Source organism: Barbus barbus (assembly GCF_936440315.1).
Source record: "Barbus barbus genome assembly, chromosome: 10".
NCBI classification, from domain to species: Eukaryota; Metazoa; Chordata; class Actinopteri; order Cypriniformes; family Cyprinidae; genus Barbus; species Barbus barbus.
This window is the reverse complement of record NC_136738.1, coordinates 21,285,925-21,309,509: the sequence shown is the minus strand read 5'-3', so window position 1 is coordinate 21,309,509 and position 23,585 is coordinate 21,285,925. Positions and strand designations below refer to the sequence as shown.

Below are 23,585 nucleotides of genomic sequence, written 5' to 3'. Positions count from 1 at the left end.
CCCCGAGTCCTGCCTTCCTGCAGTCTGTCAGCTTGTTAGAGAGACCTCACATCTCCTGGCTAGTCAATAATGACTGCTGGATTACTCCTTTAAGACCAGAATGGCCTCAATTTAAAGATCAACAGCTCTTTGGTGGCCAGCGCTGGCTCACAGGAAGTTTATCCATAGAGACCTCCCTCAAGGTCGAGCACTGTGTGGAGTTCTTAGGCTGACTTGTGGCTGGGTCATTCACAGAAAACTGCCATTTGTGCAAAATATTTCAGGATCTTTTTGTTTTAATTCGTGCTATTTGAAAAGGTTACGGTTGAAGTTAGGGAAATAATGCTTTCTCACCTCAGAATGTATGTAGAATGTCAGAATGTAAATTACGTTTTTGTACAATTACACTACTGTTCAAGTTTAACGTTAATACATTTTTTTTATGTTTTTTGAAAGAGTCTCTTATGCTCACTAAATGCCAATTCACAACGCACAGGCAAACACCAACAAACTCCAACAAACTAGTCTGTTGGAGTTTGTTGGATCAGTGTGTTACCTCTGTTGGCGTTGGTTGGTGTTGGTTGGAGTTTGTTTTCACCCGACTGAACATGCTTATAGATATAGAGTTGGTCGGTGTCTGTTGGTGCAGTGTGAACATGACAGTTATTTTTCAGAAGATTCTAAATCCAACGGCCAACTTGTTTGTTGGAGTTTGTTGGCGTTTGTCTGTGCGGTGTGAATTGGCCTTAAGGCTGCAATTTGATAAAAACAGAAAATCTAATTTAAAACACCTGTCTTCTATTTTAACATATTTCAAAATGTAATTTATTCTTGTGATCGCAAAGCTGAATTTTACAGCAGCCATTACTCCAGTCTTCAGTGTCACATGATCCTTGAGAAATACAGTAATATGCTGATTTGGGTCTCAAGAAACATTTCTTATTATCACAGTTGAATAAGGTGGTGTTGTGTAGTAGTTTTGTAGAAAAAGTATTTATTTATTTTTTAAAGAACAGCATTTATTTAAAATAGTTTTTTAAACAGTTTACAGTAAATGTTTTTACTGTCACGTCTGATTTATTGAATGCCCAATAGAAGGCCAATATAGGTAAACAAAATGAAATACTGAAAAAGACTGTAAGAGAAACTTGCATCTGTTTGAACCATTATCAGTTGGAGGAAATATAAATTAAATATAAAATTGTACTATTCTTCTGTTCCGTTTTGAGTTCAGTTGATCAAATAATGTGACCAAGTTTAGAATCCTGTTAAATTTTTCAATAGTAAGTCACAGGGACATACATAGTAGTCAAATGGCACTGTTTTCAAAGAATGACCCTGCTACAGTATGGGCGTCCTTCTCAGCCCTCAGTACCAGCTTGTGCCAGTGTGAACTGGACCACAACCAACCATTCCATCCTATTGTCTCTCTGTCCTGAGAGCTTTATGCATGATGTATCACTCAGACAAGAGCAGCATAAATACTGCAGACACTGAGATATCCTCAACAGGGAAATCATTTGTTTTTACCAATACTGTAGTTGATTTTGGATTCATGGTCCTCTCATCTGGTTTGCATATAAATGAGGCTTGATTCAAGATTTAGAACCTACAGTATTAACAGTATTTGCTGTGGGGCTTCACGGGATTTTTTTTCTCTCCCCAGTTTCTGAGTAAACACAAGAGAGCTGAAGCAGGGACACTCAAAGTGCACTCAGAATCTAGGGACATTGCTTTTCATAGAGCTGGTGTTAAAAATCTACCACACAGCCGAAAGGTCACTCTCTTCAGGGAGGCTGAACGGAGAGTTTTAAGTGCTTGCGGATAGACTGCTCTTCAAAAGGCAATGGGCTCTTAGCTATTCATCATCGAAAAAAATCACTCCATAATCAACAAAGAGATGAACGACAGAGAGGAAGGATTAATAGTAGCACTTAAAAAAATATGTGTTTGAATTGGTAATCTATGGCATGTTCGGCACTGTAAGTGACTGGATGACTGACAACAAGTATGATTGTAGCATTTTCTTCACTTCCCCTGGCTTGATATCATGCCAGAGAGCTGGCAAAAGTAGAATAATATGCAAATATGAATATTATTGAGGCAGAAATTAATGGTGTGAATTCACACGTCTGCCACCGAAGAGAGTGAACCGTAACACACAAAGCACTGTGCTTGAAGCTCCACCCTCATCTCAAATTTTAACAGGAACCAGCAAGTTTATCCGATATGCCTCCTTTTGTTTGCACTGCATTTTAGATGGATTACATGAGCACAAAACCATCAAAAAGCCTCTCACGGCCCTACCCTATCATTCCTCGTGTTGAGTGAAAAGACACCCATGTCACATGTTGCCAAGAGGCTCATCAGAGCCTGCCGATACAATACATATTTATGGACCATCCATATTTAACAGCATCCTTTCTGTTGTTTGGTTGGTTGAGGAAATTCAGTGAAGCTCATATTATGTGGCTCTCTTTTGATGTTTCAACATGAGCAGAGATGTGAGGTAAGCTCAGTCTTTTCAAGATTAATAGACTTGATTCAAACGTTAATATTAAACAATTTCCAAATTTTCCCTTTTCACAAGCAATGGTTTGGCAGGCCAGCACGAGGGCAGGCCAGCACGTTTTTGCACGTCTCGCTCGCTTTCTTGGGCTCTGTCTCCCCCTGTCTATTTTTTTATATTCCTTAACCTTTCTTTTCTCTCACTTCTGTCTCTTCACTCCTTCGCTCTCCCTCTCTTTCCCCCATGGCCCGTGTGTCTCCATCTGCTCTCGGAGAGGGATGGGTTGATTATCTGTGTCTGAAGTAAACTGCCCTTTCTGGCACTGGCCAAGGTCAATTAAGGCCACACATTCAAAGCAGAATGAAAGTAAGGGGTGAATCGCAGGTGCAGTAGATCGATTTTCTTCCAAGCTGCTTTTTCTACCCCTTTTCATCTCATTTTCTTCAGCTTAAATTTTCATCAGTTTTTAGATGCATATTTGGAGAATTTTTGAAGCATTCGTTTACATTTGTTGGAGATTGGTTTTTCCATGATAGCCTGGTGAAATGCCAAAGGAGCTATATTCAAATTTTTACTTACAGTTCTCTAATTATTTCATAGTAATTAACTTCTCAACATGCTCTTACTGAGATCATCAAACCTTCCCATGTTGCATTGTTTCACACAGTGACTCTTGAAACACGAACGAAAGACCCAATGTATATGCATATTCTAATACTAAAAATACTGATGTCTCTCTTCGACAAAAAAAGGAAAGAGGGGGGAAAAAACTTAATTGCTAGGCAGGAGCCTTTCAAGCGTTACCATGGCTACACGATAGAAAGGTATGTGCTGTTTTAATAGCAGGCTGTGAAAAGGAAGAGCTGTCAAGAAAAGAGCATCAGGCAGAAGGCGGTTAAAAGCATGGATTGCCTCTTCCTTATAGTGTTTGCTGCCAGAGATCAAAGTTGGACAGTGTGACACATATCACCTGTCTAATTTGTTGGCTAGGATGCAAAATTAAATAAAGCTTTCATTGTATTGACCGCCGGCTCTCTTTGTGCCGACCCATGGGAGATGTTTGCAGTCAGCAATCAAGTTTAGCAAGCAAAGGAGGCTTAGCCTGCTCAAAAATGGATTCTAGATAGACGTAAATTTATATACCTGAATTATACATGTATTTATATTATATTTTATATAATTTCTAGCAGGTGAGAATAAACATGTGGAATCTGCTAATATGTAAATTGACCAATCAGAATGGATATGCTAATTATGGAATGTTGTTTGTTTCCAGCAAAAATGCAGCAGAAATATGCCTCCTTCCATATAAATAACCGATCATTATCATCAGTAACCTTTCAAACCAATTAGCTGTCAGTATCACTTTAGTGCATCTAAATTTTGCTTGTGATTAACACAACAGTTGGAGTGAGACAAAAACAAGAATTAAACAACAGGTTTTGAGAGATTTAAGATTTATCTGAATTAGAGTCTGCATTACTGAAGGATGTCAAAATACCCGAATGACTGCACATCTCTGTGATTGTCTGTTTAATTATTAGAACATTAATAGAAAGAAAATTAATTCATTCATTTTGACTCAGTGGTTTGTTGTTGTGTTTCGTCCTGCAAGAGAAAAATTGAGTGGTGTTTGTTGTAGGCAGTGTGTATCTCTCTCTATTTGTTTATTTACGTACTTTAGTCAGTCAATTTAGTGTAGTTTTATCATACTCAAGACTTCTGAGTATCATCAAAGAAGGCCAGGCTTTGTTTTAAGACACGTCTTTGTGAATAAGGGTCTTTGTATATTCTCTACATCACTGTAATCAATTTCAAAAGAAAAGCTGTTAAGTTGCTAAGATGAAAGAAAATTTGAAACATCTTTAAAATCATTAGTACAAACAAACATTTTTTTTCTTAGTTTGAGTCATTAAGTTGATTCATTAAGAAGTGACTAATTCTGTCTGTGGTCTTGATGATTCCTCTCATATTACCAAACACCAAATACATTGTTTCTTTTTGAAAACCTACAGAAAGTAGCTTAGTTTTGGCAGAATGAATGAAATGTTTATATTATTCAGTGTTATGACTCTGAAGAAGGTGTGAAAGTTTATTTTAAGAAAGTGTCAATTTGTCAATGATACTAATTTATTTATTGAATAATCTTAACATTATATGAGGTAAAGAAAATCTTTAAGACTAAAAAGACATTTGGCTCGCTTTGAAGTTACAGTAGAGGGAATAAGGCTAAACTGACACATGAGTTTGCTGTAGTTGTTAGATGTGATTTAAAACATTTTGTAGTGTCCACTGTTGCTAACTAAATTAACTCGGCTTAGCTATTTTGGGTTAATAAGAATGGCTTATAAACTGATTCAGCAGTTGAACTATTACTTTTCTACTGTGTGCTGTTTCAGCATTCTCTTTTGAAACTCACCAGTTGGTGGGTTCTGGTTTGTTTTAAGGCCCTTGGTTAGCATGCAGTCAATAAAGTCAGCTGTTAGTGTTTAATCAAGGGTACAAGAGAGCCCTCCAAAACACATCCGAGTTCAACTCCCTTACATAATGCAATTTCATCCCATTTATTCTGCCATTGCATCTGACTAACATGCCACTTAGTTCCTGTCTTCACTCCTTTTCTAACCAAGTATCTTGTCTGGGGTTAACAAGAAACAATTTAACAGAGAAATAATAGGCAGGAAGGAGTTCTGTGGAAATGCTTTTCTCTCAGCTGAAAGTAAAACAATAGGGCTCCAATTTTGCACAATGTAGCACCATTGTAGTAATATTTGTCCAACTGCTGGTTCTTAATGTCTGTTAAAAAAAGAGACTGCGAGAAAGAGGGTTCAACTTTTATTAATATATTATAGGGGATTCAATTTTTGATTAACTGACCTTTTAAAATATAGGAGATATTAAATATCATATTCATCATTATTATTTTCGCAAGAAACTACTTAGGAAGTGCTTTGCTGTAAAATCTGCCTCATTTGTCATTTAGAAGAGACTTTTAGAACAGACACATATTTATAGGTTTAGGACTTGCAGCCTTATTCAGATATGAGGTATTTAATGTGTAGTTTAATGATGGGTGTTAATGGAACTTGAAGATTTATAAATGATAGTTTTGCTGCTATTTACCAATACCAATAGAGAGAAGTGCTCCTAGGGCTATTAAAGTGGTGGAGTTATTGAATTGACAGCAAGCCTGGAAGCTTTAATCGATGCAGTAATTCACAGGGTAATGCAACATACACATAGTGTTTACAGATGGCATCAAATAATGGGTCATACAGAGGAGATAAATGACTTTCACTGGCTAAATTAAGTCATTTTGAAGAAGACCATACACTGCAATATTTCAAAATCCTTAAATCAGTCAGAATGAAGTATATATATATATATATATATATATATATATATATATATATATATATATATATATATATATATATACAGGGCTCGACAATAAGAACTGCCCGATGGCCCGGGGCCAGTGTGAAAGACGTTCGGGACAGTAGACGGATTTGTCACTTGCCCGATTGGGTCACTGTAGCGTTGTCGCGGAATTTTATCATTTGCATGTGTTAATTAAAGCCTTGTTAATTAAAAAATTCAAGCGATTAAAAAGCATTTCTGCATGAAAGACAACTCCATTCAGTAGTACTCGGTCGCTGTGTTCTGTTCTGTGTGAACAGCGCGCGCACAGACTATCGCGTATATATATCAAAATACCAATCTTGGCAAGTAACTTTGTAGCTTTAACAATGATTAGTCTAATTTATACACTGGAGTACAGATGCACCGATCGACCAGACATATTTTGTTTTATTTCAGACTATCTCTGTCCCGTGCTTGCACACAAATTGCACTGCAATCATTTTCCCAAATGCCATTTGTGTGTAAATGTTACGTTATTATTATAATTAGTCTGTAAACGTCCGTTAACAGAGGCCAGAGATGCTGAAGACGATCGCAAAGAGGAAACAAATACTGTAGCAGTCAGATCAAGATCACTGTTAACACGATGCGCGAAATATAGGAAGAAAATCCAAATAATGAATTTTATATGAATGTTTAAGGGAGTTAACTCCTTTAAGGGAGTGCTCCTAATCTCAGCTCCTTACCTGTATAAAAGACGCCTGGGATCAAATACTTATTTGACTCATTAAAATGCAAATCAATTTAGAACTTTTTTGAAATGCGTTTTTCTGGATTTTTTGTTGTTATTCTGTCTCTCACTGTTCAAATAAACCGACCAATAAAATTATAGGCTGATCATTTCTTTGTCACTGGGCAAACGTACAAAATCAGCAGGGGATCAAATCATTTTTTCCCCACTGTATATTCTGCTGCACAATGTGAAGCTGATACAGTTTGCTACTGTACATAGTGAGTCTGTTTTTAGTAAATCATTAAAAGTTATAATGGATTTTTTAAATGATTTTAGTGATGATGCAATGTGACAGAACAGAACCACACCACTGTATAACCACTTGAATTACCTTCATTCTTTAAGATCTCAGTTTCACAACTCCATGTGACAGCTGTGCCATTTTTATTTTAATCGATTGATTAATCTGATGGAGTCTTATGTTCTGGATAAGGAAGTGCGAGATGTTTAGGAAAATATGGGATATTTTAATCAGATTTACGGCTTTAGCTTTAGAGAGATTATTTTTAGATTTAATATTTACAGATAATGTTTACTGCTCCTGCTAAATTCACAGTCTGGCATGATCCCAGACTTTTCAAATGAACTGCAAAATGAAATTTCGTGGAGCCAAATGAAGTGTGGGAGTACGGTATGTCCACAATTTGCTCCGAGCTACTTTTTAGGTGTGGAATCAGATGTACTGAAAAGATGGTGAAGAAGAGGTTAGAATGCCCTTGCCAAAGTGTGGATTGTGCAATTGGATATGGATAATTGAAGAAAATAATAGACTTAGCATGGTTGAGCATGGCACATGGAGTGAAGGTGAAAGTAGAAATTAATTTGTCATGAGCGAATATCACATTTTGTCTTGGGGCCAATTATTTTGTCTGTATGCTCATTCAGGTATCAGCAGACAGACCTGCAGTGTCTCCCTACAGATTAGAACTCAGGCGTATCACCATGCATACAGAGTAATAGGAAAATGTACAGGAATTTGAATGTTATTTTAAGAAGTCTCTGTGTTCTGTTACCAAGTTTGCTGTTTCTGTTCTGTTAATTAAACGTACCAAAACTCCAAATTCCAATGTACTGTCTGTCTAACTGTATAAACATACAACTTATAAAGGTTATTCAGAGTGGACACCATATTTAGAGAGTGAATGGAAACAAAGCTGTGAGGGACAGAAGTGCAATCTATTCAATATGTCGTATACTGTAGCTCTTCTGATTGATAGAAAATGTCCCTCACTGCCAGATTAAATATGGAGTTTAATCTGACCTGAAACTGTTACAAATCAGTGTTTCCCAATCCTTAGGTTTCAAATGCTTAGGGGTTTGTGATGGAGCAGGAGGGGGGCTGTAAGATGCAATAGATTGCATGGCAATGCTAAATTGCTACATTATTAATATTATTTAGAATATAAATAAATGATTAATGGGTATTTTTTATTGTATAGAATTAGGACAAACAGATAAAGTAGTTGTTTTAGTCATTTAATAATTTATTAATTTATTTCAGTTATTCATGTGAAATTCTTGTGAAATGTTTATTGAACCCCCTTTTTTTAACCGTAAATCCCACACAGAATTTCCCACAGCTTTTGTGTGATGCCATCCTCTTGTGTTTCCCTTTCTTACAGGAACTGTTTACGCCGGAATGCAAGTTTAAAGAGTCCGTGTTTGAAAACTACTATGTGATCTACTCATCCATGCTGTATAGGCAGCAGGAGTCGGGGAGAGCATGGTTCCTTGGCTTAAATAAAGATGGCCAGGCCATGAAGGGGAACCGGGTGAAGAAAACTAAACCAGCTGCTCACTTCCTGCCCAAGCCATTAGAAGGTAAAGCGTGCTCTGAAAGCCTCAAGAGAACGGTTAACATCCAGGTCACTGTGACACTGGCAAAATGGTAATGAAGTGCACAAGTCCCTTAGAGATCTGCTTTTGCTTGTTGCCTTTTTACAGTTTTTCTCAGATGGTTTACACATTTTTTACAAACTAAGGTCAAGGTTTTCAAAACAAGGAACACAGGCATCGAAACACTTTTCCAAAACAGGTTGTACATTTTTATTGTGTTAATACAAATGATAACATACATAATTTTTATCGAAAACCCACACACAAAAAATCTCCAGTCCAAGATTCATGTTTTTAAAGCGTTTAAAACAAACAACTACAGAGATGGAGGAGGTAGAAGAAGATAAGAGAGGATAGGAAGAAGAGATAAAGATGAGAGAGGAAGAGTTGAGGAGGAAGACAGATGATGGGAGAGGAATAGGAGAGGATGTAGGATGAGGAGAGAAGAGGAGGAGGACATTGAAAGAGTTGAGGGAAGAGCAAGGGGAAATGATGTAAGAGGAGGTGAGAAGAGAGGAAGGGGACAACAGTCTCAAATGAGATGAGAGACAGTCTAATTGACACTGAATCATAGTTTCTTGATAGAAGTCAGACAGAGTTCAGCATAATGTGAGTAGGTCTACATTCATTCAAGAAAACCAAGAAAAGAGGGAGGAATTGGTCATTGGTCAATGATGACCCAACATCACCATCTGTGCTGTGCTCTCATGGGGCTGTACAACATCCGTGCCAGGTGTGAATTGAACATCTTCACCATTCCTTCCTTGGATGCAGAGCTTAAGTTGATGTGTATGAAAAAAAATCTTAAATCTTAATCTTAAAAATGCATGGAAAGAAAGACATGATGCAAATAATCGGAATATATTATGCAATCAATAGAAAATAGAATAGTTTTCATATAATTTGCTTTGTTAAATGTGTTATCTGAAAATAATGCAGCGCTCATTATGCAGTTTTGCTTAATTAAATAAGTCTAATTGTTTTGAAAGCATTGACCTTAGAAATGTGTCAAATCAGTTGAGAAACACTGTGATCAGCAAAATAGTATTCAGGGTTATTGGCTATGCTCTGGGTAAAAATCCTCATATTGTTCAAATACTGTATGATTTTGGAACATAACAGGATGTCTAGACTGCTCTTTTCCATTACAGTGAACCCCCCCCCAAAAAAAAAAAAACCCCATAAAAGTAGCATACAGTATAATCTGTGCTATATTACAAGTCTTCTGATTTTATGCAACAACTATGACATGAACAAATATTCCTTGATATGTCCCCTTTTGTTTGTTTGTAGTGTTAAAATATTAAATTGCGTGCTAGAAGAGCATCTGTACAGACCTAGCACGGGTCGCAGGAACTGACAAATTTCAGATTTAGGGAAAATGATGATTATGAGGATGTAAAATTACCATTTTATCTTGACAATGAGCTCATCACCAAGGGTTCAAACAGAAACATTTGGCCTTATATTCCTGTTATCTGAATACATAAAAAACTGAATACATTGAATACTGAATACATTTACAACTCAATAAACATTATTTCACAGCACCACATATCCAAGACCCACTTTCGTACCATAATGATGGACAAACTGTCCTTTCAAATATTTCTTACAGTTCCTTTATGGCCACACTGTAAAATGTGTCTGGCTAGCGTGAGATCGATGCTTTATGTACGGTTTGAGGTGTAATTTGCAATGATGTGTGGCCCGTTTCTGTCTGTGCAATGCTTTATTGCCATGTACAGATGCCCACATTTTAGACCAGTCTCTCATCCTGTTGTGTGTTCATTATTTTCTCGGCTAATACCGCAGCACCAGCCAGCAACTTGTAATGTAGCGGCACTACTATGAATACAGTAAGTCTGAACTGACATGAAGCAGTGAACCTAGTCAAATGCATCCTGAGAGATCAGACCATCTTCCCATCACAACTAAGGAAAGGATGCAGCCCTGTTGACAGCCTGCCCACAATTGGACAAACTTGCACATGTCCTGTCAGAGTTTCCCTAATGAATGTTGTCTTTTTAGCCAAGTTTCAGGTTTGGAAATGAGAATGGGTTGGTAGAAACTTTTATAGACGTAATTATATACAGATTTCAGTCAAGCCCCAAAAATAATTTCCAATAAGAGAGTCAGATGGGGCGGCTGCAGTTACCTGCCTGACTCTTGCCTTCTCTGATGTCTTTTGCAGTCGCTATGTACCGAGAGCCATCATTGCATGACGTGGGGGAGACAGTGCCCAAACCTGCCGTGCCTCCCAGTAAAAGCACAGAACCGGCCGTCATGAACGGAGGCAAACCTGTCAGCAAGGAAACCAAGCCCACCACATAGCCAGATCCCATCTCGGCCATGCTCAGCCCCGGAGAGCCGTGCTCCTTTTGTCAGACTCTCCATGTTTGTGGATCAGATCCAGGCATCCTCTGCTCTCTCCTCCCCATTCCCTCCACCCCCTTCACTCCCACTAGACTGTTCCGATCTAATTCGACGACGGACTGGCTCTGGAAGAGTGATCAGCTGTGCACGTAGGAGGATGCGACTGGATAAACCAGCTAAACTTTCACCATGGAATGCCCTAACTGATATGGAATGCCTTTTGACATACAATAAAGCCGATGTTTTTTCTGTAATCGAGACAATCCACGAGAATGAAATTGTGTACCGCAGGCGCTTGCGTGGCGGTTCTTTTGCCTGCTAACAGTCACCCGTTATAACCCTTTTCTTGAACCCTGTCTCAGCAGCAGAGACCGTACATTTCAGATCTATTTTCTAAATACACAGTAACACCAGCTACACTCTGGGGTAATACTGTAAAGTTATATATATATGGACTGGAATCCACAACTTTTTAAAAAAACAAAAAAACAATCAAGTACGCTCCTGTGTCGTCTCCTTTCTAGGTGTCCCCCAGTCTCTGAAGCTCGAAGTTCCAAATCTTTCCCTTTTGTCCGTTACTTCTGAAATTTGTTGTCGAGGCAGTGTGCGATGCGTTCTTGTGTACAGTCATTCAAATACAACAATGTTTATGGTCAAGAGACGTTAGTCTTTCAAGGGGATGGAGCCTCCTAAAGAATCCAACTCATTATCCAAGGTTCAGCGCTCATTTCTTCTCATTCTTGTAATGTCTAGAAAGGGACACAAGTATACTTAGACAGCAAATGCCAGCGAGTGCATTAGTCACGCCCACCGCAGTCCAACACAAGGAGCTGGCATGTTCTGGGGAAGGTGTATAGAGTACATATCACTATCTAGTATGGTGCAATTGGTTTCAACCCCAGTAACTAGGTGAATTTCCACTTTTCTTTGCTCTTAATTTAGAGCGTGGGCTCTAGGAATATCTATAGGCCTTGTAGGCCTCTGGTCAAGGCCCCTCTTTGACATGCTGACTCCTCTGAACTGTGGGCTAGTTCTGGTGAGTACATTAAATGTGACGAGAGCGGCAGCCGTAGAGAAATACAGTCTACTTCAGGCCTGGGCGGTTAAATGGCTCAATGTAAGTAGGCACCATTACTATTGGCTGCACACCCATTCAGCAAAGGCATGGCCAAGGTTAGTATTACGTTCTGTTCTTGCAACGCTGATGCAGTGCAAGAAATGGCTTCTATAACAATGTTTTCACTGTATACAAATAAAACAAAAATCTTAAAAAAAAAAAAAAAAAAAAAGTAATAGATTTTTAACTACCAGATATTAGGATTCTGAAATGAGAGGGGTTTTCCTAGCTCAGCATGCAGAGTCCAGTACTGCTCATCATGTGCCTGTGATGACCTCTAACCCAGCATGCAAAAACATGTACCCAGTCTGTGCTGGGTTAAAGGTGCCTCATGCCCCAGACACATACACACACACACACACACCACACACCACACACACACAAAAACACACACATTCAGTAGCAACTTGATCCACAAAAGTTGATTGTTACCAAAGTCCGTACACATAAGAATCCAGCCGAACAATTTCAATAACTCTGAGGATGGTGGTCCTCTTCGGTTTTTGTCCTCACTGTGACTAGGGTTCATCACGAAGAACAATTGTCTCGACTTTTTAATCGTCTCGATTCAAACTTGAAGAGATTCCAAATGATGTCCTTCACTTCGATTGTTCATTTAGTACAAGACCGGGGTACCTATTACTAATCACCTGCATGCGTTTTCTTAAGGACCAAAGTATGGGATGGCCAGAAATGTCTAAAGCTAGTTTGAGGCATAGGGCTACACTGAATGGGCATGATTATATAAGGCTCTCTCATACTCTGGATTGAGACCATTGCACTTTACGTTTGAAATAGTCATCTACTCACATCAGCTTAGGGTTTTAACGATTAGCCAATTATCAGCCGAGTTGACATGAAGCCTGTCTTGCTTTAACGGTTTTCATAATTTGAATGATGAATACCGTTTAGAATGTTATGAAGTAGACAGAGGCTATGCTGCTAAATACAAATATATTCTACACTTCATTTGAAGCCCTATATTTTAATTTATTGGGATTTTGAGCTAGTTTCATATTAGGAGATGTTCAAGCACATTAGACTTAAATATTTGTCTGTACAAAGCCGAATTTAATGCTAGAATGAGATTGCAGTACTATACAGGAAAAGTAGCTTCATATTTGAAATCAGTTTGACGCTGGTGTCCCACTTCCACATGAAACAAATCACTCACTCCAATGAGCTCTACATGCTGGGCTACAGCTGCCCTGCAGACCAGTGAACTGGTTTTACGAAGGTTGAATTTATTTTTGTAAGTGACTGGTGAGTACGTGTGCATTTGTTAGTACGTTCGTTTGTTTTTTCCTCTTTCAAACGTCCGTGTTCGTTTCGTTCCATTCAGGTCGTGCGTGACGTTGTTAAATCATAATGAGGAGCAATCGCTGAACAATTGATCATTTCTGTGTTTTCTCCGTATTTCTGATTTTCAGTGGTGAAGGAAGGTCTCCATTGTCTGTTGATTGGTTTTGAACATTGATTTGACAGTTACTTCATCTGTTGCATGGGAAGAGGGTGGCATATATGAACTGCATGTCGTAGGCTATGTGTATCATGGACTGTTGGTATGTTCTGCTAATTTTACATACATATATGCAAAGAGTTTGTCTGCACTGTACAGTTTGTGTTTGTTGTATACACAGATACAACATATTGAATAAAATATTTATATAAAGGTGTACTGAAATCTCTCTAACCAATTTGATGCGACATTTGTGCGATATATACATATATGTGACCCTGGACCACAAAACCAGTCATAAGGGTCAATTTGTCGAATTTGAGACTTATACATCATCTGAAAGTTGAATAAATAAGCTTTCCATTGATGTATGGTTTGTTAGAAAAGTATTTGGACAATATTTGGCCGAGATACAACTATTTGAAAATCTGGAATCTGAGGGTGCAAAAAAATCTAAATACTGAGAAAATCTCCTTTAAAGTCGTCCAAATGAAGTTCTTAGCAATGCATATTTCTAATCAAAAATGAAGTTTTAATATATTTACAGTAGGACATTTACAAAATATCTGCATGGAACATGATCTTTACTTAATGTCCTAATGATTTTCGGCATAAAAGAAAAATCAATAATTTTGACCCATACAATGCATTTTTGGCTATTGCTTTAAATATACCCCAGCGACTTATGACTGGTTTTGTGGTCCAGGGTCACATATTAACATGTAATGGGGTGACCAAGGAGCAGTTTTTTCTTATTTATGCTAATTACGTTGGCCAATATAATTTACCTTCAACATGGGGCATCTTTTTTTAACAGTATCATTTACAAAAAAAACATCAAAAAAACAGTAATATTTTGACAAGAAATAATTCGAGATATGTTTAAAAAAGAGCTTTCATATTCTCATGACATCTCAGAGCATGGTAAATTTATTGGCATCAGGCTGTTTACAACTTTTGTCACATGAAACTTACTGTATATAAAATAGGGTTGTAAAAACATCGCACACAAGCAGAGCTTTGAAAAACCGCAACCTGAATAGTAATAAAACACTCTTATTTGTTGGCCATTTGCATGGATCCTCTCCTTTTAGTGCTTATGCGTCAGTCAATAGTCTATGTAAGCATTATTATACATAATTTTCAAATATATATATAGTTAAATGAAAAACTATAGAGGATTATAGATGTTTTATGTGCATATAATGGAATTTAAGCCACATTGCTTTAGGAAAATTTGAATGCCGCTATATTGCACAGATCTCTAAAATCAATTTTCCCTTGTTCGCTGTTGGTGCAGCCACCCTTTTCTTGGCTTGATTGACAACAGAAACAGTCTGTAAGTGTCTACCAGGGGTTAATACTCCTCTCCAACCCAGATTTCACAGGCGTTACCTGTCCAGCCATCCCAGCAGTCACAATTTCCGCAGTTGCACACGCCGTTCCCTGGAACAGAAGTTGAGAGGAGAGACAGAACTGAGAAACCCAGATCATCACTCTCCAAGTCTCGACATGCTTTCTCTCGTCACACCCCCTTGGCAGAATGTGCAAAGGGAAACCAAGTACAAATGCAAGTTTTGGAGCCACTTTCTCTGGGGTCCTGTCTATTCAGTTCAAATTCAGTCCATGTAGTGGCACTAGTATGATTACATAGTGTTACTGCTCTTTTTATTCAGCTTTTGTAAATGTAATTTGGTGTACACACAATTAGTATCTGTGATGCTTAATGAGCCAATTTAAATGTATCAGTTTGGCCAACGTTTTAGTATATATCTCAACTGTTTGCAATTAGAATCAAAATCAATCAATCATTTTCCATTACAAAAAGTACTGGCCTACTAGACAAAAGTCAATAGCTGTGTTCTAAAATCTAGAGAGTAGACAGCATTTTAATGTGAATAAACATCCCAGTAAATATTATTTTTTTGATTAAATTCTGAAAAGTATAAATAAAAATGTTTCATAAAAAAAAAAAAAAAAAAAAATTACTATTCTATCCAATATTTGTGTGCAATGTATTTTTACGCAAATTAAAGAAGGGTGCCCAGGGTCCCTTAGGGAAAGTGGTTTAAAATTTGTGATTGACTGATTAATTGACTAATTGACTAATTGATTGATTGATTGATTTTGGGCTGACAATGTTAAGTGATAAACAGCTTTTAGTGTGAAAATATATATTTATAATAATAGAATTAATATAAATTTAAATTCACTTTTATTTTTTTAATGTGCAGGGCAACGATTAATTGCAAGTTTTTGTTTATATAATATATGTGTGTGTACTGTGTATATTATGTATATATAAAGACATACAGTATATATTTTGAAAATATTTACATGCATATTAATATTCATATAATTTGTATATATAAACAAATTTTTCTTAAATATATACATGCATGTGTGTGTACATATACATATATTATGTGCACAATACATTTTATTTTGGATTTATTAATTGTTGCCCAGCACTATTTATAATTTAATATAAAATATTTCCAAGAAAGTTTCTAATGTAAATAGTGTGGAAAAAAAACTCATATTGCTTCTTTTCCAAACAGTTTATTTATTTGTTTTGGCTCAAACCAGTACAGTTTTAACTTTATTATATCTCTCACATAGTATAAATGGGTCTACATGGAAATATACAGCTGCCATTTGGCAGTCCTTGGGATCAAAATGTTTGAAAACCCTTGCATTAGATTATTATCGAATGAAACACATTAGAAACATGCTAATGTAAAAGTCTAATGCATTACAGTAGAGTGTACGGCAAAGAACTCCATCTTGATTAATACAGAGTGCCTAACATTTTCTACAGCCACAACCTATTTACAATAGGGAACTAATAGTTCAGTCAATGAAGTGGGCTGCCACTTGTCAATCAGCGGAGGCGAGGTTGTTTACATACGCTGTTAGAAGAATGTATGCTTAATGTGACAGCAGCTTTCGCTCATAAGAAAGCTGGAGAGCCGTATATTGTATCAATGCCCAAAACAGTTGGAATTCGCATCTGCTGTGCATGAAATTAAGCCTTGGCTTTCCCTAATACATTGAATTTTCCACAGCGCTCATCAATTGGGGGGTGTAATGAGAATATCTTACTGAAAAAGCCATGAAAATTATTATTTAGAAACTGGCAGGCACATTTTTGCATGGTTATAATTATAAAGGCTGAGTGCATTACTGTTACCCAAAGTAAGGGGAAGAATTGGCCGATTGTATGCTTTTGCATTTCATCTATAGAGAAAAAGCTTTCTCTGAGCAACATGAGAAAATATTTTTAATAAACCTTATGAATATGGAAATTATGACACATGCCCTAATCGTTAATAATATGCTAACGAGTGACATTTAACAGACACATTTATGCAGTCTTTTTATCAAATGTGTTTTTTCGTCATGTTTTGTAATGAATTTTGCATCTCTGCACCAGGAACTGTATTATTGGTTAAAAGACATGGCAACTGATAACGAAGCCATTAGACCAATACGTTTCTAAACAGCTGTCCAAGCTTTCTCGAGCCCTTGAGCTATCGTAATAATAAATATTTATCCTACTTTTTATTAGCACTGACTAGTCAACTCTTCAAGGCTTTTAAGAAAAACCTTGACTCTCTCTGGAGCTTCTTTCCCATTGAAAAGCAGGACGAGAAGAACACAGCAGGAGTCCACTGATTGGACGGCTTGGCCTAAGAGTCGTCTAATCAAACGGCAGCCACATCAGAGAACCTCAATATCCGTCACAAAGAGATCTGTCAGAGCACGAGTGGGTGTTTGAAGGAGCGCTGCTGCATTTGAAAACATACCTGTGCAAACCAGCCCGTCATGTTTGTCGCACTCCCTGTCGTCGCACTCGCAGAATTCCCCTGAAATGTACCACTCCTGTGGTGAGCAGATACAGCGACCACAGTGACAAGAGCCTGCAAGAAACAAATTAGTCTTCAGTCACACAACTATTGGAGATCCATTAGTCTTCCCTTACTCTCCTGTGCTATTTCACGTGATTATAAACACTTAAAGCTGTGATACGGTTCCGAATTGGAATTTAAATAGAGTAAATTGTTTTTCTAAATGTGTGAAACAGCTGTTGTTTACAAGGTCCAATTTCATGTTCCTACTGAGTCAGGAATAGACCAATATACAAGCTAGGCCAGTCGATTGGCCGATATTTGGCCACTTGGAAATAATATGCATTGGCTGATGGTACAGGTGCACCATTAATAAAATTCTGGCCGATGCCAATAATTAACTGACTATTTTCTTGTTTTGGATCACTACAGATAAATGTCAGATAAATTTGTGTAAAAAATTGATTAAATGTATGTTTGTCGAATTTTACTGTGCATTTAAAATAATAATTCACTCAAAAATCACCCTCAGGTTATGTGAGATGAGATGTGGAGAACCATGTCATTACATTTACTTGCTCACCATTTGGTCCTCTGCAGTGAATGGATGCAATCAGAATGAGAGTTCAAACAGCTGATAAAAACATCACAATAATCCACAACATGACTCCAGTCCATCAATTAATGTATTGTGAAGTGAAACACTTCACATGTTCTTAAGAAACAATTCATCATTAAGACATTTTAACTTTAAATCATTGTTAGAATACCATAACTCTTCATCCAGTGAAAGTCCAAAATTCTATCAACATATTTGTTTAGAAATGTTTTGGACTGTTTTTGCTTGTGCTTGATCTATGCATATTTCTCTCCTGATTCAGATGACACGACTTTTTCATTAGAGAAATCAATATTATGGATAGAGGACTCTAGCTAGAAGCCACGGTTTTAAGTTAAAAACATGTTAATGATGGATTTGTTTATTACAAACAGCTTTTCACTTTACAAGATGAACACTCATGCTCTCAAACGTTCGCTCTCTGGAAAACAAACTGGGCTTAATTCAACTCAGTCGGTCTACACAGCATGAGGCAAACGATAACATCCTGGACTCCGCCATTCAGCTGCACGGGCTAACCAACTTCCGAGCGGATAGAGATTCATCACTGTCTGGTAAGACCCACGGAGGTGGCTTGTGTGTGTATATCAACAAAGACTGGTGTAACAATGCTGTGGTATTATCAAAACACTGTTCATCGCTGGTGGAGTTTATGTTTGTGAAGTGTCGACCATTCTATCTGCCGCGGGAGTTCACGGCCATTGTTATTGTTGCGGTCTACATACCCCCGTGTGCAAATGCTAAGGACGCGCTTCGTGAACTGTATAGCGCCATCAGTGAACAACAAACAAAAAACCCCAACGGCTTTTTCATCATAGCCGGTGACTTCAATCACGCAAACTTAAAGACAGTTTTGCCAAAGTTCTACCAACATGTGAACTTTGCAACAAGGGGAAACAACACACTGGACTTTGTTTACACAACAGTAAAGAACTCTTACAAGGCTGTACCCCGCCCCCACCTCAGGTACTCAGACCACATCACTGTTATGCTAATCCCAGCATATAGACCACTTCTCAAACTCGCCAAACCGGTTCAAAAGCAGATCACAGTATGGCCAGACAATGCCACCTCAGCACTGCAGGACTGCTTCCAGGACACAGACTGGAACATGTTTAAAGAGTAGTTTGCATAGGGTAAATATTTATGTGAAGCATTCGTATAGTTTGTATTTTTTATCCTTTAATCTTTTAGTTTGTATAGAGTAAATGCTTATATATAGTATACTTATAGTTAAATCTGTCAGTAGGTTAGTTGTGTGTAGGTTTATAGTGTTTTTTTTTCCCTCATTGTTGTATGTCTGTATTTATGTAGCACCGTGGTCCTGCGAGGCACAACATTTCATTCCACTGTATGTCCCCACATGTAGCGGAATGACAATAAAGCTCAACTTGACTTGACTTGAATTGATGGACTGGAGTTGAGTGGATTATTTGTGGATTATTGTTATGCTTTTATCAGCTGTTTGGACTCTCATCCTGAAGGCACCCATTCATTGCAGACGATCCATTGGTGAGCAAGTGATGTAAAGCTAAATTTCTCCAAATCTAGTCCAATGAAGAAACAAATTTATATGCATATTGCATGGCCTGATGGTGAGTAAAGTTTGCACAAATTTAAAATTTTTGGTTAACTATTCCTTTAAAGTAATATTAATAAAGGTTTCAGTTTTTCAAGAAAGTTACTCTGTTATCATTACGTGTGCACAATAACTTGTCTATAATCTATAGCAGTTTCCTAAAAAAGGGGGAAGCAACTTAGTATGACATATTTTAAATCACCAATATTGCTGGATAAGTTTTACTGGTCAGGTGTTATCTCCCCCTTTGAGTAAATGTTGTAATTGTACTAACCAACCTGGACAGAGTTTCCCCAAAGCATCATAATCCGACCTCGATCATAGAGACCATTTGTGCCAATGATTTCTACAGTGTCTTTAGGCTTATGATGCTTTGCAGAAACTCAGATATTGGTCTCCAGATATTAGTTAACATGACTCTGCAAAACAAGTCTTATGAGCTGGGATTTTACACATTGGATGCCACATATGGGGCACTGGTCTGTCATTAACAGCTGTGCTGTATCTTACAAACACGATACAGTGAAAGTTACAAAGCTTTCAAAGAGCATTCTTTCAAAGTCAGTCTTATCAATCAAAGTGTAGGCAGCCCTTCAGACTGTACATGCCTTGTCATTTCCCACAGTATTATTCTCCTGGGAGCTACAACAAGCAACCCACATATTCACCTACCCATGAATCGTTACTGTGAAAAAAATCCATTTAATTCTTCCAATGTTTCAGTCTTAATAATGTTGACGTTGTTATGACAAGCAGAACAACTCTCCTGCTGATTTCCAAGAATTAATTTGAGAAAATTATTGAGTAGACCATGTGAAACCAGATCTTAGAGCAATTTCTTATTTTCACCAGCCATGCAACAAAAACAAACAGTGTTCCGTCATCGGCTCAGACAAACCCTATATATAAAGCGTATTAGTGTGTCACTTTACATGCCCAGAGAAAGGAGATGAATACTCGGAGGACTATGTGTCAAGTAGAAATTGGCTAGGCTTTATCGTTTTTTTTCCAGGATGCTGACAGCTCGTATACAAATAGTGAAGCTGGCCTCTTATTAAAGCGTAAAACCTTAAGCTTCATTTTCAGTGTTGTGTGTGGTTTTCGAGAGCAGGTGTACAGGTTGGAAGAGCAAATAATATGTCGAAGTTTCTGTCAGACAGTCAGCAAACATGTTTTACAGTTTCTGCTTGACTTTAGAGAAAAGCTATAATAGTCTGTATATCTTTACATTTTAATTGAACAAATAGGCGGGAACCATGGCGAGTGTTTTTGTTTTAGTTGTAGTTTTTCCTCCAAAATCCTTTCAATTTAGCACATACATTCCACATTAAAATGACATTAAGAAACATTTTTGTCTGTATCTCTTTTGGTGACATTAACACAAGCTACTGGAACATGATGCAAGCAGGACTTGAACCTAGCGTGGCATCTAACCACTATGCCACAGTCCCTATGGAGAGGCAAATTTGTTTGACCAATCCCATTCCCTCTCTCTCTCCAATAATTTCTGTCTCTAACAACTAAATGTGGCATAAACCCTCCCCAAAGAATAGAATTGATTGGTGGAAATAGTTGTTCAGTTGTGTTTGCTATCCACCTCATTTAAGGAGCATATGAGGGAAATCGATTTAATAGCTCAGTTCGTTCCCCACCAAACAAATGAGGGAACCCACTTTCATTTTTAAGAGATGACTGACAATTATGTTACGTCTTAAGGTGCCGCTCGAAGCGTCGTCCCTCCTACCTTTTCCAGAGCATATGACGCCGTCGGCCGTCTCGCATAGGCTCTTGCTCTGCTCGTCCGTCATGTCACAGCTGCGGGGGAACTGGCAGTGCTTCCCAAACCATCCATCACTGCAGATACAGCGGCCACACGAGCAGAAGCCGTGGCCTGGGGGAGACACACAGCGCACACGCAAGGGCGCGCACACAATCACTTTCTCTCCTTGCCAAAGAAAACCACCATTTATATCTGCCACAACAAAGCAATGGGCTGATTGATCCAGGCAAAAATAATAGGTTCAAACAGACAGGGATTCGTTTACTGACTGGCTAATGGTGTTTCGGTATATGGCTCTTATCACTTATGGACCCTGTGGGATGAACCATTCTATAGCCTTTCCAATAGTGTTGGATGAGTCAGCATTACGGCATTTGTAACGATCTGATTGTATAAATTGTTCAGTCAAACCCTTTGTTCCTGCTAACATAGAAGTACAGTCGGGGTTTTCAACGATTCTACCAGCAAGTTACACCATTATGCCAGTAGGTGGCGACAAGGGACTGTCTTGAAATGAGTCATTCTATCATTGTTCATAACACTGATACATTCTGAAACAAAACGTGTGAGTCATTGCATCATTCACTTGATTTTTTCAAAACCTCTGATTCATTCAGGAACAAAATGAGTGAGTCATTGACTCATTCACTCAACTGATTTGTTCAAAACCACAGATTCATTCAGAAACATGACTACTGTGTTGCTCGAAGACAGAGTGCTTTGACTTTATTTGGATATTAGTTGGCAAAGAAAGACGACAGTTTGTAAGCAATTTAAAAATTGTATCCAAAAGTTGCACTTTAAGTCTATTAACTTGGTGTTTCTTGTTAAACTGTAAAACCGTATCACACTTGCAGTTGTCTCAGGATTAGCATTCAGAACAACAGTGCTTGTGTTCGAAAGAAATTGGTTAAATATACCTCCCAAAATGGTTTATTACATGCAAAACTGTAGCAAATATGTAGGTGACGGTGGTAAAAACGTTGTGACCACGTTTTTCCAAAAAAAAAAGCTTGGCATGTCGCCATATGACAAAACAGTCTATTTTTTTTAATGTGTTGCATTGCTACTGCATATAATAACAAGCATTTTGATGCAACTCTGTCATCCTTTGAGTAGTGAGGTTCGTTACCACAGTTTGAAATGGATTGAAAAGCTGTAGTGTGAAAGTATGTTTTTGGCCTTGGAGGTCATTTTGATTGTCCTCGTCACTTCTGGTCACTTATTTGACATTCAAAGGTATTTACAAGAGCACCACTTCGGCAGATCTGTGCATGGGCGTTATTTCATGTAGGCTGTAAGGAAACGAAATGTTCCCTGAGCTGAATGGTGTTTTTCTCTTAATCTTTAAAGAGCAGTTGGTGACTCACTGTGAGATGCACACTGAGCTATAGAAGAGCTCCTCCTCCAAACGACTCCTTTCTGGAACAGTGCTTGGTAAAGAAAAAAAAACAAGGAATTCCCCTAGACTACATCTGGCTGGGCAGAAATATGCTCTAGATATTAAAACCAAACAAAAGGATATGCCTCAAAATAAAAATATAGATAATAATAGAAACAGTCTCTTCAGTGCTCAGTATGTTTTCTGAATATCTAAAGCACTTATAGATACATAGCAGGTATTTTTATATAATATATATATATATATATATATATATATATATATATATAACATACTTAAAGTCACTGTTAAGTAGAAGAATAAATAACAGTTCATTAGTTTATTTTCCACAACTGAGAGAAAACATTTGTTGAGGGCCAAATCACAATGGAGATTCATTTATGAAATTTGCTTGTACCAATACTGAGTTCTTATAAAACACTTATTTAGGAGGTTATGAAATGCCAAAGTGATTAAATAAACAGAACAGGCACTGCAGTGGCTATTTCAAATAAATACACTGAACAAAATTATAAACGCAACACTTTTGTTTTTGCCCCCATTTTTCATGAGCTGAACTCAAAGATCTAAGACTTTTTCTATGTACACAAAAGGTCTATTTCTCTCAAATATTGTTCACAAATCTGTCTAAAGCCCGATTCGGATGGTAATTGTTTCTCATATGGACGTCTGTAAAAATTAATTTACATATCACCTCAGTGATAAAACTCATGGATTCGGATGGTGATTTATTCACAGTGGAGGAGTGAGTTCTGTGATCCTGCAAACCCGGGATCACGCTGCTGACGTGGCCAGTCACATGATTGTGTGCTGTAAATAAAATGAATTTTATTTACAAATGTATTCTTATTATTGTGTAAAATGTATTTTAAAATACTTATGTAAAATATATTCTTATTATTCCAAGCATATTTTATAATGT

General features: G+C 37.6%; 2 protein-coding genes across 3 annotated transcripts in view; one reads left to right on the top strand and one right to left on the bottom strand.

Annotated features, from left to right (window-relative positions):
- The window catches only part of LOC306876369 (fibroblast growth factor 14), a 130,499-nt gene extending 116,850 nt beyond the window's left edge, over nt 1-13,649 (top strand). The window contains exons 4-5 of one of the 2 annotated variants that reach the window (XM_079427473.1): nt 8,267-8,465; nt 10,675-13,649. In XM_079427473.1, the coding sequence (XP_079283599.1) occupies nt 8,267-8,465; nt 10,675-10,814 (339 nt within the window). In that variant the 3' untranslated portion in view covers nt 10,815-13,649. The remainder of the gene's footprint in view (nt 1-8,266; nt 8,466-10,674) is intronic. The other variant, XM_079427472.1, reaches the window with a different exon arrangement.
- Nucleotides 13,650-13,946: 297 nt separating this feature from the next.
- itgbl1 (integrin, beta-like 1) overlaps nt 13,947-23,585 on the bottom strand; it is a 48,174-nt gene continuing 38,535 nt past the window's right edge. The window contains exons 9-11 of the mRNA XM_079427471.1: nt 21,226-21,372; nt 17,242-17,355; nt 13,947-14,878 (exon numbers count right to left, since the gene is read on the bottom strand). Coding sequence (XP_079283597.1) covers nt 14,790-14,878; nt 17,242-17,355; nt 21,226-21,372 — 350 coding nt within the window. The 3' untranslated portion in view covers nt 13,947-14,789. The remainder of the gene's footprint in view (nt 14,879-17,241; nt 17,356-21,225; nt 21,373-23,585) is intronic.